The sequence below is a fragment of the Diceros bicornis genome, chromosome 3 (genome assembly GCF_020826845.1).
Source record: "Diceros bicornis minor isolate mBicDic1 chromosome 3, mDicBic1.mat.cur, whole genome shotgun sequence".
Lineage (NCBI taxonomy): Eukaryota > Metazoa > Chordata > Mammalia > Perissodactyla > Rhinocerotidae > Diceros > Diceros bicornis.
In genome coordinates this window covers 10,441,775-10,455,648 of record NC_080742.1, presented here as the reverse complement: position 1 = coordinate 10,455,648, position 13,874 = coordinate 10,441,775, and the positions used below count along the sequence as shown (strand labels likewise).

General features: G+C 41.2%; 1 protein-coding gene across 1 annotated transcript in view; it reads right to left on the bottom strand.

The window, feature by feature from the left end:
• Nucleotides 1–13,874, bottom strand: part of LAMB4 (laminin subunit beta 4) — a 107,440-nt gene that overhangs the window by 24,748 nt on the left and 68,818 nt on the right. Inside the window, 5 exon segments of the mRNA XM_058523144.1 lie at nt 430–590; nt 3,948–4,323; nt 7,098–7,194; nt 11,529–11,749; nt 12,560–12,784. Coding sequence (XP_058379127.1) covers nt 430–590; nt 3,948–4,323; nt 7,098–7,194; nt 11,529–11,749; nt 12,560–12,784 — 1,080 coding nt within the window.

Sequence of the window (13,874 nt, the reverse complement as noted above, 5' to 3'; positions counted from 1 at the left end):
TTCTTTAAGTCCTTTTCATCTCATCTTCCTTTGCATTTATGGTTGCTGGAAATGGAGTGGCTTATACTCAGGAAGGCATAGAAATATATCTCACATTTCCTTATGGCCATATTAGAATTTCCAAGTTGCTGATTACACAAGACCTTGCATGGGTTGGCATTAGAAGATTACTTTGAGTTTTAGTATTTGTTTAGTATCAGACATTGTTAGCTTTATTCATTATTTTGAGCAAATGTTATCCAGACTCTGCAATGTTTAAAAAGTTGAAATATTCATGTACAAATAATACCTTTAACGGGTGTGTTTTCATGTTCTAAAGTGCTCAGGCGCTATGGCAGTAAGCACAGGGTGACTCACTAATGGCATGCACTATGGATTTCATCAATCTTTGTCCAGAAACAGACCGCTGAAGTACATTTTCTCTCTTACCCATGATGCTTGCATTACGGGCACAGGAGCACAAATCAATTTCTCCCTGAAGATCTTCAAGTAAGAGGTCTGCTTCGTTCTTCATTCTTACTGTTTTTTCTTTCAGATCTTGAAATTCATACACTGTTTTCAGCTGCTCACTTAGCTGCAGGATTTGTTTCCTATAGGGGAAAATGAGAGTAAATGTAGTGAAGCTTGTAATACACTTGATAGATTGGTGGGAAAAAAACACATGTAAAAAATCGCTCTCATTATTAGGTGTCCTCATAATTAGAATGGATTTTCCCCCCCAATTTTTCATTTGACAGTTCATAATTCTGTTTATAGCTCATCTCGTTTTTGTTAATTCAGCTTCCTGGAATATTTCAAGATTCACCTCAAATATGATCAGCATAAAAGGTCTAGTAGAATAAATGTTTTTCAATCTTTCAATTTCAACTGTTTATACTCTCTCTGTCTCCCTTTGCTTTGAGTTTTCAAAAACTTGTATTCAGATGTGGTTCATTTAAATCAGCCTAAGGGAGCCAATATACATTCGATTTCAACACAGAACATCTCACCCAGCCCAGGGTAAAATCAGTTCTTCATTTAGAATAAATCTGCTTCCAGTAAGGTTCCTTTTAGTGCTACTTCTGTACTAAGAGTCTTAACTTTTTTTTTTTTTTTTGGTGAGGAAGATTAGCCCTGAGCTAACATCTGTTGCTAATCCTCCTCTTTTTGCTGAGAAAGATTGGCCCTGGGCTAACATCCGTGCCCGTCCTCCTTTACTTTATATGGGACACCTGCCACAGCATGGCTTGATGAGTGGTGCGTTGGTCCACGCCTGGGATCCCAATCTGAGAACCCCGGGCCGCTGAAGAGGAGCGCGCGAACTTGCCAAAGCGGATGCACGAACTTGACCGCTACGCCACTGGGCCGGCCTCCTAAGGGTCTTAACTTTTAAATCACACAAGTGACAAGGAGGTTTCTTGTTGGTGAGTGTACCGCTGGGTGTGTTCATTCTCCATCATCTTCTTCTCTGATGGTGCACACCTTTGTCCCGCTTCATTTTGCTGGGTTTGGCACACACAGTTGGTTCAAGTGAATGATTAGTATATCCCCTATGATGGGGAAATTGGGTGCAAATCTTGAAGAGTATGGTTGAGGAAAATTACAATACAAATTTATGGGAGCAATTTATCTTGGCCCAAGTGCAAAGCTTTAACTAATGCTTACTAGAATTTTCTGCTCTAGCTTTCCCTTCTAATCTACAGACTTTTCCTTTAGGCTCCAACTGTCAGGACTATGATTCTTTAGGCTATTAATAATAATAATAATAGTAATTACTATTATTATAATTGGTACTCTTTAAGCACTTACAATGTGCCAGACATGGTGCTAAGTGGCTTGTCTTGAGTAATCCTCACAAGAATCTTACGAAATAGAGACTTTGTCTCCCTTCTTTATGAAGAAACTGAAGCTTGGAGAAGTTAAATAACTTGCCTAGGGCCACACAGCAGTAAGTGGATTTGAACCACGGTGGTTTGACTTCTGAATCTATGCTCATGACGGCCTGGGTTCCCTGTCCTTCCCCTCGCCTTTGACTTGTAATTTACCAGCAAACATTAATTATATAACTAAACCAGGCCTGGGCAGCCTCTGCCCTCCAGAGTCCCTCAGTGAGGCAATGGGTGAGCCACAAAGAGGTGGGAAGATGGAGAAGGAAACACATGCCTTTCTCTCAGGAGGTCAGGGAAGGCTTCATTCAGAGAGGAGGTGGTGTTTGGGTGGCTGTTAAAGAGGACTAGGAGTTCAGCAGGTGGACCAGGGGGGAGGCATTTGGCTCTGGCTGAAGAGGCCCAGTCATCACTCCTTTCCTCACCGCTTCAGGCATGGCCCCGCGACTCCTGCTCTCTTGCTCTCTTCTCTCTGTCTCTGCTTGGGCTCCTGCCATCTCTTTGTCTAGAACGTCCACTGTGGATCGGCTCATTCTGCTTTCTCAGCTCCACTTTGTCTGCCATTTTCTAGAACCACAAACCAGTGGGGGGGCCGAAGCTCATCCTCAGACATGTTTCTTTGGCTTATACAGTGCTGTTTAAAAGCACTGTGGGGGGGGCCAGCCCTGTGGCTCAGCAGTTAAGTGCGCGCGCTCCGCTACTGGCGGCCAGGGTTTGGATCCTGGGCGTGCACTGATGCACCGCTTGTCCAGCCATGCTGAGGTGGCATCCCACATACAGCAACTAGAAGGATGTGCAACTATGACATACAACTATCTACTGGGGCTTTGGGGAGAAAAAGGGAAAAAAAGGAGGAGGATTGGTAATAGATGTTAGCTCAGGGCCGGTCTTCCTCAGCAAAAAGAGGAGGATTAGCTTGGATGTTAGCTCAGGGCTGATCTTCCTCACACACAAGAAAGAAAAGCACTGTGGGATTAGCTGCCTATATTTTAAAGTGAGGATATTTCCATAAAAATCTTTCTGAAAAGTGGGGAGATCTGGGAACATGGGGCCCAAATCCTGCAGGGCAACAATCTTTTCAAGGGTATAGCTGTACCTGTTCTCACTGGACCGCTTGGCTTGGCCACGTGGCCTCCCTGGGCACTGTAGCTGCCTTCGTGGTGCAGCTGACCCATCCTCAGAACTGTCCAGGTGGGTTGTATCTTCTTCTTTGTGTGACTTTTAAGCAATTACCATACACTTCTAGGATTTTTGCCTATTGATAATGAATGGCCTTATATTTACACTTGTGTTTTGTGTGACATAAAACTCTGCAGCTTCCACTATTCCTTAATCCAGTACTTTTTATGAGGAGGGATGTTAATATCTGTAAAGGGCCAGAGAGTAAATATTTTAGGCCTTGAGGGGCATAGGGTCTCTGCCACAACAACTCAACTCTGCCACTGTAGAGGGAAAGCAGCCACAGAAGATGTGTAAATAAATGGGCATGGTTGTGTTTCAATGAAACTTTATTTACAAAAACAGGTGATGTGTTTGATTTCACCCGTGGGCTGTGGTTTGCTGAGTCCTGGCCCAGAACAACCAACATAATCTCTGGAAATATTTGATGAATGCAAAAAAGGATTCAGTAATATATAATAAAAATTATATAGCATTTTGAACGAATTATCATACTTGTTATAAGACTTCACATTAATGTATGGGCTTCTAAACAACTGAAGAATTTGGGAAGATTGAGCAAATTTCCCTAAGTGCGTGGTTGAAAAAAATATATTTGTGTTAGAAACTACCCTACTTGCAATTTTGTATCTTTCAGCTCTGCTGGGTTTGGGCTTTCCAAAATGCTCCTAATAATTGTCCTTTTGTTATAATCAATGGCATTTGGAAAAATCACATGTTATCCTAACTGGTAAGAAAGAGACAGACAAACATGATCACCAGCCTGGTTATTAACTGAACAATTACCCTTTCCCTAACGTCGACATAGGTACGTTTCTACGAAGGCCTATGAAGGCTGGTAAATCAGCAGGAGTTAAGGTAAATCAGGAACTTGGCTATCTATTGCTTGAGCACAGATCTTACCGAACAGAGTCATGATAATCCTTGACTTTTAAGAATTCCCCAGATGCAAAAACAGGATGTTTCAAAATCCTTTCTATTTCAGACATGTTCTTGCTGAGGTCTTTGAAGTCAGCCTCACAGACAGGCAGGGTCTCTCTTTTATCTTTCATGGTAGCAGCCAGCCTCATTAACCCTTGCACCTCTTTGGAGAGGGAAGAAATGGTGTGGTCCCATTGATCAAAGCACAAGTGACACTGAAGACAAGCAGGGAATTCCCGGCTGTGACCCCGGGCGCAGCGATCACATTGCTGGCCGCTAACGCCCTCCCGGAAGAGGCACACGCTCGTGTCCTGGTCACAGGCGGGCTTCAGGGTACCTTCCCAGTTGCAGTCACACGCTAAAAAGAAAGAGAGGGGGCAGAGAATGTCAGACACCTGGTCTTTTGCTTATGACTAGCTCAAGAATAGAGTCCTCTCCTCTCTCCTGAGAATCTCCCCAACTCTCATGTCTAAGGTGAACATTTAAAACCAGTATAATTTCAGAGATCTGTGCAATGGCCATTAAAATACAGCATTCCTCTTTTCATCCCACTAATAAATCAGTTCATGGTTTCTACATGGAAAACATTAGGTGTGGTTTTTACTGTGTGAGTGTCAGTGTTCATGCGTGGGTTCTTCACCTATTTGAGTGAGGAACACAGATCTAATGGTGGATGACACATTAGTGACTGCTGCTACTGCCCCCAAGAGGGATTCAGGCATGTCACAGACTCTCTAAGAATTCCAATGACCACACTTTTTCTTAGTAAAACCCAGCCTGGGTGTGTTGACCCATGCTGTCTTCCATTATATAAGGAGAACTAGTCCAGTCTCAAAAAAAGGGGGGTAATCACTCCTTGATATTTACCCAAAGGAGTTGAAAACTTATGTCCACACAAAAACCTGCACATGGATATTTATAGCAATTCCTAGTTGCCAAAACTTGGAAAGCAACCAAGAGGTCCTTCAGTAGGTGAATAGATACATAAATCGTGGTACAATTAGACAATGGACTATTATTCAGCGCTAAAAAGAAATGAGCTTTAAGCGATGAAGAGATGTGGAGTAACCTTAAATGCTTATTACTAAGTGAAAGAAGCCAATTTGAAAAGGCTGCATACTATATGATTCCAACTGTAGGACATTCTGGAAAGGCAAAACTATGGAATCAATAAAAAGATCAGTGGTTGCCAGGGGTTAGAGGGAGAGAGGGATGAATAAGTGAGGATTTTTAGGGCAGTGGAAATACTGCATATGATACTATAATGATGGATACATGTCGTTATAGATTTGTCCAAATTCATAGAATGAACAACAACAAGAGTGAACCCTAAGGTAAACCACAGACTTTGGTGATTATGATGTGTCAGTGTAGGTTCATCAGTTGTAACAGTTGTACCACTCTGGTGGGGATGTTGACAGTGGGGGAGGCTATGCATGTGTAGGGGCAGGAGGTATACGGGAAATCTCTGTACCTTCCTCTCAATTTTTCTGTGAACATAAAACCACTCCAAAATATAAAGTCTTTTGAAAAAGGAAGAAAATTAAATTCACTTTGTCTTAATAAAAAAAAAAAAACTGATGCTACATGCACTCTAATTGAGTAGGCTTTGACTGAGCCCGAGGATGGAGGATGGGAGAACTACTAAAGTTTCTGCATTTCCAGCAGTTCAGAGGATGACTAGCCTCTGTCTTTGGACTAACTGTAAGGAACAAAATTTAAAAATGCATCTGAGAGCCTGAGTAAAAATAATGCCAATTACAAATAAAAACTGATTAGCTAACATTCTAGGCTCTTCAACGAGATACTCTCTGTCCGGCACATTTGCTTTGGTCCGGAGGCCTCACCCCTGGGCAGCACTATGTCACCTCACCAGCTAGAGGCCAAGGTTGGTTCCCTCTTATGAACTGCTCTTTCTCAGGAGTTTTAGTGGGGTCTGTGGCCTGAGTTGACCATTTGCAAAATTTTCTCTACAAAAGATGAATGTATCTTTATAAAACAAGATTACTGAAATAGTAGAGGGAGATAGGGAAAGAGGCTCTCTAAGACAGATTTTCCAAGAGCCAAAATCCCTCTCTGGTTTCTAAAGTAGCAATTCCTCCTAGAAAACTGAGGAAGTATGACCTGAGGAGACCATTGAGAATATGTATTTGAATGGGGCAAGGATGTGAAGGCAATTTATTTTAGCCCCAAAAGCATATTTAAAAGGAATGGAGAGGAGGACAGAGTTACCATGTGTGGCTATGTAGAGGTGACCATGATGATAAGCCTATCACATCTCATATTTCTTTGGATTGACTTCTTTTGGAAGCTGACTTGAAATAGAGATTCACAATCCCTCCTCCTAGAACCAACCCAGATTCTACATCTGCACTGTCCAATATGGTAGCCACTAACCACATGCGGCTATTCAAATTTAAATGAATTAAATAACACAATTCTTTTCCTCATTTGCACTAGCCACACTGCAAGAGGTCAACAGCTAGATGTAACTAGTGGCTCTGTTGGACAGTGCAGATATAGAACATTTCCATCTCTGCAGAAAGTTCTATTGGATAGTCTGCTCTAAATCCTACAACTAGTGCTAAGATGTGGGTTGAAAGACACTAGAACACAAATTCCGTGAGGTTAGGGGCCTGGCCTCATTTGTTCACTACCTAGAGTACCCAGGAGACACTCTACAAATAGTTTTACATGAATCGATAAGTGAATATGTGACAGACCCAAAGTGATGAGAGCCATGTTGAGGAAACATTCCCTCTGCTGTATCCTATGATCCATCTCCCAGCCTGTTCCTCAATCCAGAGTAGCTGTTTTGTTAACATGCTCCCAAATAGCAGAAAATTGGCTACAGTTCATGACCTCAGAGGTCTGTTCCATTTTAATGACTTTGAGGAATTTTAATATAGGCTACACATTTTAATATAGGCTAACATTTAATATAGCCTAAAATTTTAATATAGGAGAAAAAAATCTTTCTTATAGGGTGACAAAAAATATTATTTTCAAGATGAGGATTAAATTTTATGAATTTTCTGCCAAATAAAGAATTTAAAATTCAGTTGGTTCATAGCATGCCTGTAGGAGGATCAGATTGACTGTACTAATGTTTTTAGAATTACCAATACTTACAAACGCATCGCCCCAGTGGGTCACCATAATAATTTTCCTTGCACTCACTGCAGCGTTTCCCATCATAGCCTAATTTACACGGACACTGGCCTGTAACCTGTGAGAACAGTCATGGATGAGGAATTGACAAGCTTTATGATCTAAAGAAAATAATGCATTTTAATACAAAACCGTTTTCCCTCCAGTGATTTAGAGCATACAGCTGTGCAAAGGCAGGGGAAGGATGATTCCCACGGCCAGCAACCACCCCCCGACACTACCCAGGATTAGGAGTTAATGTGTTTTGGCTTAGGGCTCTTGAATATACCGCCTGCTTCCAGCTGTTCAGGGACAGGTGGCCCCAAACTGGGAAACATACACAGATGTAAATGAAAACAAAACACACAGTGGGAAACAGTCCACATTCTTTTCCTCTACAGTTATGAGAGCTCTCCCATTACAGAGAGAGGCCAAAGACCTGGGCTAACATTCATCAATTAATTTGGCAAATAATGTTTCCATTATGGAATGTACAATGGAGTTTCTCCCAACTGGGCTGGTGTTTTGCTCAACAAAACAACACTTTTTGTACTTGAGGCTTAATCACTCAGTGACAGTTATTTAACTGTGTTTTGGGGAGTGGGCTGAACTTTCCTGCACCCTCCCAACTGGATTCTTGATCAGCTTTTCTGAAAACTGAGAAGGTTGCAAAATTAATGGGAGAAAAATACGGCAGCAAATCACTATTGTCATGGTCCCAGGTTATAGTCGACCGAATCTGCTTAAACAACAACAACTCCATAAGTAGCTGGATTCATAAAATGTCTGGATCTATCAACTTTTACCTATCTTTGGAATTCCCACCAGCTTCTGCTCCAGTATAGGGAGTATAGGGAATTATGAGGAGCTTGTCGCCCCTGAGACCTGTCATATTGCCAGTTGTCCTTGATTGCTGGGTAATGCTTTCTTACACTGATGCAGAATCTGCTCCTTATAACTTGTGCCCGTTGTTCTGAGTCCTGTTTTACAGAACTGCACAAAACAGGTAGCTTCCTTCTTTTCTCTTACAGTCCTTCTCCCAACTACGGATGGCCGTTCTCATCTTGCATTTGCTTCTCTTCTTTAGGCTGACCACCCCTAATTCCTTTAAGCCTTCATCACAGAATAGCATGGTTTTACTAACTATCCCGGTTGTCTTCCTTTGGAAACATACTAGTTTTCAATATGATGTTTAAAATGTAGTACTCAGAAATGACAACAAAGCTCCTGCAGCCATCCGTCTAGTACAGAGTTCAATGGGACAACAACCGCCCTGAACCTGGGCATGGCACTCCCACTACTCCGGCCTGAATGGGCATCACCTCTTTGGCAGCCCAGCCACGCTGCTGGCTCACTTGAAGCATGCAATGAAAATCCTCAGATGTTTTTCACACAAGTTGGTACCAAGTTATTACGCCCACCCTGTATTTATGCAATGGACTTTTAAAACCCAATTGAAAAATTTTACTTTTATCCTGTTAATATTTCATCTTCTTTTTTCCAGCCAACAAGACAGCCTGTTAGGGTGTCTTGTCTCTTGTTCTGTCTTTATCACATTAGTTTACAACTTTGAATATCTGCAAATTTGAAGTATGTTTCTTCAACTCCCTCTAAACTGTTGATGCAAATATTGGACGGCACGTTTGGATCTCTCTGTAAGAATGCGCTAGGGACCACCTACTGGCTGACATAGAGACATTTATCAGTAATTGTTTAAACAGCTGGGAATCTAAATGTCCACATGTCTCCTCTATACTCCAATGAAAGTGTTTCCTGATTGTAAAAAGCAACCTTCCCCACAGAATTCCCTATGGACCATACAACTCCAAATACCCTGGCCATAAGAGCCTCTTTGGTTAAAAAAATGCCATTTGATTTTCAGCTTCATAGGCTTCCCTTAGCTTCCATGACTGAACTGTGGTCTTTGTTGAGTACTGCTACAAATACGCTTCCCAAAAAGTCTAAGAAGCATGTCAGATAGTGATGTCACAACCTTTAGGAGTTCCTCATGAATTAGGAAGCCAAGCCCTCATGTGGAGATGTACCAATTTGTTCCATAGTTGGTGGCTGTGGGTGTGAGGAGTGGAGGGGAGCATATAAAACATGCATAGTCATCTAGTGCCTAGATCTTTGTTTCTAACACCATTCTTCAATAAAAGGAACCAGTGGGCCGGCCCCGTGGCTTAGCGGTTAAGTGAGCACGCTCTGCTGCTGGTGGCCTGGGTTCGGATCCCGGGCGCGCACCGACGCACCGCTTCTCCGGCCATGCTGAGGCCACGTCCCACGTACAGCAACCAGAAGAATGTGCAACTATGACATACAACTATCTACTGGGGCTTTGGGGGGAAAAAATTAAAAATAAAATAAAAATTTAAAAATAAATAAATAAAAAATAAATAAAAGGAACCAGCGCTCCTTGAAGAAATGGCTGATTCTAGGACAGGGGCAGGAAATATCCAAGATGAGCTTAGAGTATTTTGTAGTGCAGAAAGCAAGGAAGTATTTAAGAAAAAAACCCAACCCAACACTATGGGGTATGGCAAAGGGAAGAAGCCAACTGAAAGAGCTCTCAATAACCAAAGCTGGAATAACTTGAACAAAATAAAATAGTATTGGATATAACTCAAAGTATAGTATAAACATCTATGAGGCCATACGGATATTTAAAAAGTGATTGAATAGATGAATAAATGGGGGACAACAGACCAATCTCCAGTACAGAAGAATTCCAAATTTATGGAGATACTTCTTAAGTGTGGATTGTGCACAGTGCCATCCTTCTAAAGAGTACAGTATGTAAAGGAAGAAAAAGAGTATCTTTACATATAGAAATCTGACAAACACTACTTCAGCCAGGTGATAAGATTCACATCAACAGCGATAAGTCATATAGATAGTATGTAAGCTTGATACAACGTGATGGGAACAGCACTTTACCTCTATGGTCTTCTCAAAACCCATAATCCAAGTGTAATCATGAGAAAAACATCAGATAAATTTGAATTGAGGGACGTTTTACAAAATACTCCTCAAAACTGTTAAAAATAAATTTAACTGTTAAAACTCATCAAAAATAAGGAAAGTCTGAGAAACTGCCACAGCCAAGAGGAGCCTAAGGAGACATGATGACTAAATGTAATGTGGTGTTCTGGATGGGGTCTTGGAACAGAAAAAGGACATTAGGTACACAACTAAGGAAATCGGAATAAATTATGGACATTAGTTAACAATAACGTGTCAATACTGGTTCATTAATTGTGACAAATATACATACTAATGTAAGATGTTAATAATAGAGGGAACTGGCTGTGGGATACATCCTCTCCGTACTATCCTCACAACTTTTCTGTAAATCTAAGTCTATTCTAAAATAAAAATTTATTAAGGAAAGAAAGGTCATGGTGCGTTGTGTGGGTGTGAGTTAGAGGGGAGATGAATAGAGAGAAAGAAAAAGAGACAGGAAAACACAGTCTATTATATAAGAACTACCTTCAAAAGTTTACTTGCTTAAGATTTGACCTTTGAAAACGTTGAACAGTGGAGCTGAAATTGGAGGTGAGCCATGCTTATCCATTGGAAAGGCTCCAGCTTCTTAAATTAGCATTTTGATTCCAATTAAACCCTCATCCCTATAGTGTGGATTTAACCCTAAAATTTCTTGTCATTGTTTTACCCCTTTCCCCTCATCTCTATTGATGTGAAAAATATTTCAAAGAATATATTCATTAGGCCAAAAAACCTAACCCTGACATTAACAAATAATTTTTTTCTATAAACAGACAATGTTATATTCTTTTTAAAAATTCTGTGCCCCTTGTTTTATTGACTGAAAATCACATGTGCAGTTAAGTAGCACTAATAGTATGTTAAACAATGAAGATTTGCTCCTAGTACACTAGCCTGCATTCTTTAGAAACTATTGACGCTAGTCTGGTAGTAAAGAAGACTTCTTATTTTACTCATATGGGAAGCAATTGGTGAGCCATAGGGAATGACAGCTCGACTTCTAAGAAGGGAATTGTGGGTTTTGAAGGCACTTGTTAATTTCCATTCTGATTAATAATCAATTCTGATTAATGATCGATTTCTTGGGTCTTCACTATGATCATATGTGTGAAATAGCAAAAGAGAAGGTTGTGTGTGTTTTGCTGTGTGTGAATTCTGATGTCCCCAGTCACAGAGAGGCCTGGAGGAAACTGAGGTAGGCAAAGCTTAACTCTGATACCCCCATTCTCTTTTTTTGGTGCTTTTCATTCCTTGATACATGCAGATTCTATCGCCATATAAGGCCAATTCTATCTAAAAACACTAATTAACAACAGTACATGAAGAAAATATTCTTCACGTATTTGGAAACCATGTCTCCCCGTGACTTTTCACCCTGAGCACACTAGTAAGTTGTAAGTATCTTGCCTGGTCACAGTGGCTGCTGTGAGAGGTCTGGGGGTCACAATTGAAAGGCTGACATCCTCTCCTGGGGACCAGATTCCAGTATCCATCAGCACAACGGTCACAGGCCTGGCCCGTGATGTTTGGCAGACAAGGGCATGTGCCAGTGTAAGGGTCACAGACGCAAGCTCCCTGGTCAGGGGGACACTCAGCAGGATTCACGCCGGAAGGATGGCAGGAGCATCCTGGGATAACAGAGCCGTTGTTGGAGGTAAATTCAGTGATAACACTGGCCTTCAACAACCTTACAAACAGCTTTTGTGACCTGGATGTACCATTTCTCCAAAGGGCTCAAGGAAGAAACATCTTAAAACAGTACAGAATTTATCAAAGAATCTAAGTAGGTTTAGCCCATTCAACTGTTTTTGATCTCCCAAAAGAGCAGTTTCACATGGTTCTGCCTACTATGTTCCAAGAGCTCACAATTAGGATGACTGAAAATCTCCCTTTTTCCTCATGCCATTCACCAAAGTTTCATTTATTTAAATGATCTGAAAAAAAAATGATTTACTAAATTGACTTGGATGAACTGAAATAGTTAAATATCTCCTAAAAATGAGCAGTTTACTCCTCCTTTAAAATCCTTGTCTTCTTCTACATCAGTGATTCCATATTTATACATTCAAGTCACTTGATGAGCTGGTTACAGTGCAGATTCGTGGGCCTCACTCCCAGAGGTTCACTTCAGTGGGCCTGTTAATAACCCACCCCATCCCCAGGTGATTCTGGCATAGAGCGCTATGGAACACACTTTGAGAAACAACACTCCGAATCTACTAGGGCAGTTGTTGAAGGCAATAGTCACAAAAGGCAAACCAACACCAGTGAGTACAATGTAGCTGCGTCCGAAATACCGATGGTGGCACTGCACCCATTTCTGCTGATGAGTTCAGCGCACTACTGGCCTAACTGAAACGAGCAAGGGAGAGCGGCCACTACATTTATGAGCTGCCATTCTGCTGCCACATTTCCCCCCAGGAGCCTTGCAGACTTACTTCTGCAGGTCTGATTGACGGCAGATCCAAAGTGACCTGGCTTGCAGAGCTGGCAGTTGGGTCCATGAGTGTTGTGCAGACATCTGAGGCACTCCCCTGTTACCCGGCTGCAGGACTCGGGATCACTTACATCAATGTTGTTGTTGCAGGCACATGGCCTGCAAGGTGCTCCGGAAATTCTTGGATTTCCATAGAAACCAGCAGAGCATTCTCCACACTGCTTACCTGAAAGAAGAGGAGAGGAAAAAGGAATGAAATGAGTGGGGTGTGTATATGTGTGTGTGTGTGTGTGTGTGTGTGTGTGTTGGGAGAGGAGGGTGGAGATTGATATAAATGGAAAATAATTGGGCTTCTCTAGGGATAATGAGAGGTCACACATTGGGATGAATAAGGAAAGGTGTTCTAAATTAAAACAGAACATTCATTTTAATTTATTATCCATTCAGAGAACAAAATGATTATTCAGAGCTAAAAAGTCCTTGGTGAAGAATGGATTCTAGTTTTATTTTAAAAACTATGGAATTGTAGGCACAGGATTCCTGTATCCTTATAAAACCAGGGTCACTCTTGTGTGCCTGAGGACCCAAAGCTAATCTCAGCCCCTCTTTTCCCTGGGACAACCCAACTCTCACCTGGTCCTAGAGGTGAAACAGCAGCAGCCTGAGATACGTGTCTAAAAGTGAAGACTGATAAGAGTAGTTTTCTTGATATAGGAGCCCCCGAGGGTGTTTTTACTAAGGGCTGTACGGAGAAACCATCGCTTCTTTCCTACATTCTCTACCCTTCCAACCACAAGGGAACCACAGTCTTTTAGGGGCCCAAAATGTGGGTCTACTCTCCATATTTTGGGTCATCCCATTTAGAAATGCTCTCTTAGTCCAATCATGGTCTCATTTCTTAAAAACTGACCAGCCAAGCCAAAGTGTACATGGAGAAGAGACTATAAGGGAAGAGGTAAGAATTAACTAGAGGCATATGTAACCTTATAGGTAACAAATAAGAAAAAAATTAGCCAGGTAATTTATTATCATGATGGTAATTATCACTGAAGAAAATAATAGCATGATATTTTCTGATTATATAAAGTAGACTTTATAAGTTTTTTCCTTGTTTGTATTATATATTTACACTCATGCTTAAACTCTTCAAAATAAATCTTTTGATTGAGCCAGAGACACAAATATTGAACTGACTTATGCAATGTCTGTACAATGCCCAAATTAGTGCATTAGTTTTATCTGTGAAATATCAGTCAAATCGATTGCTTGGAGTTATACAAAGGAAGCATTTGACTGATTAAAAGTTTTTACTTTTT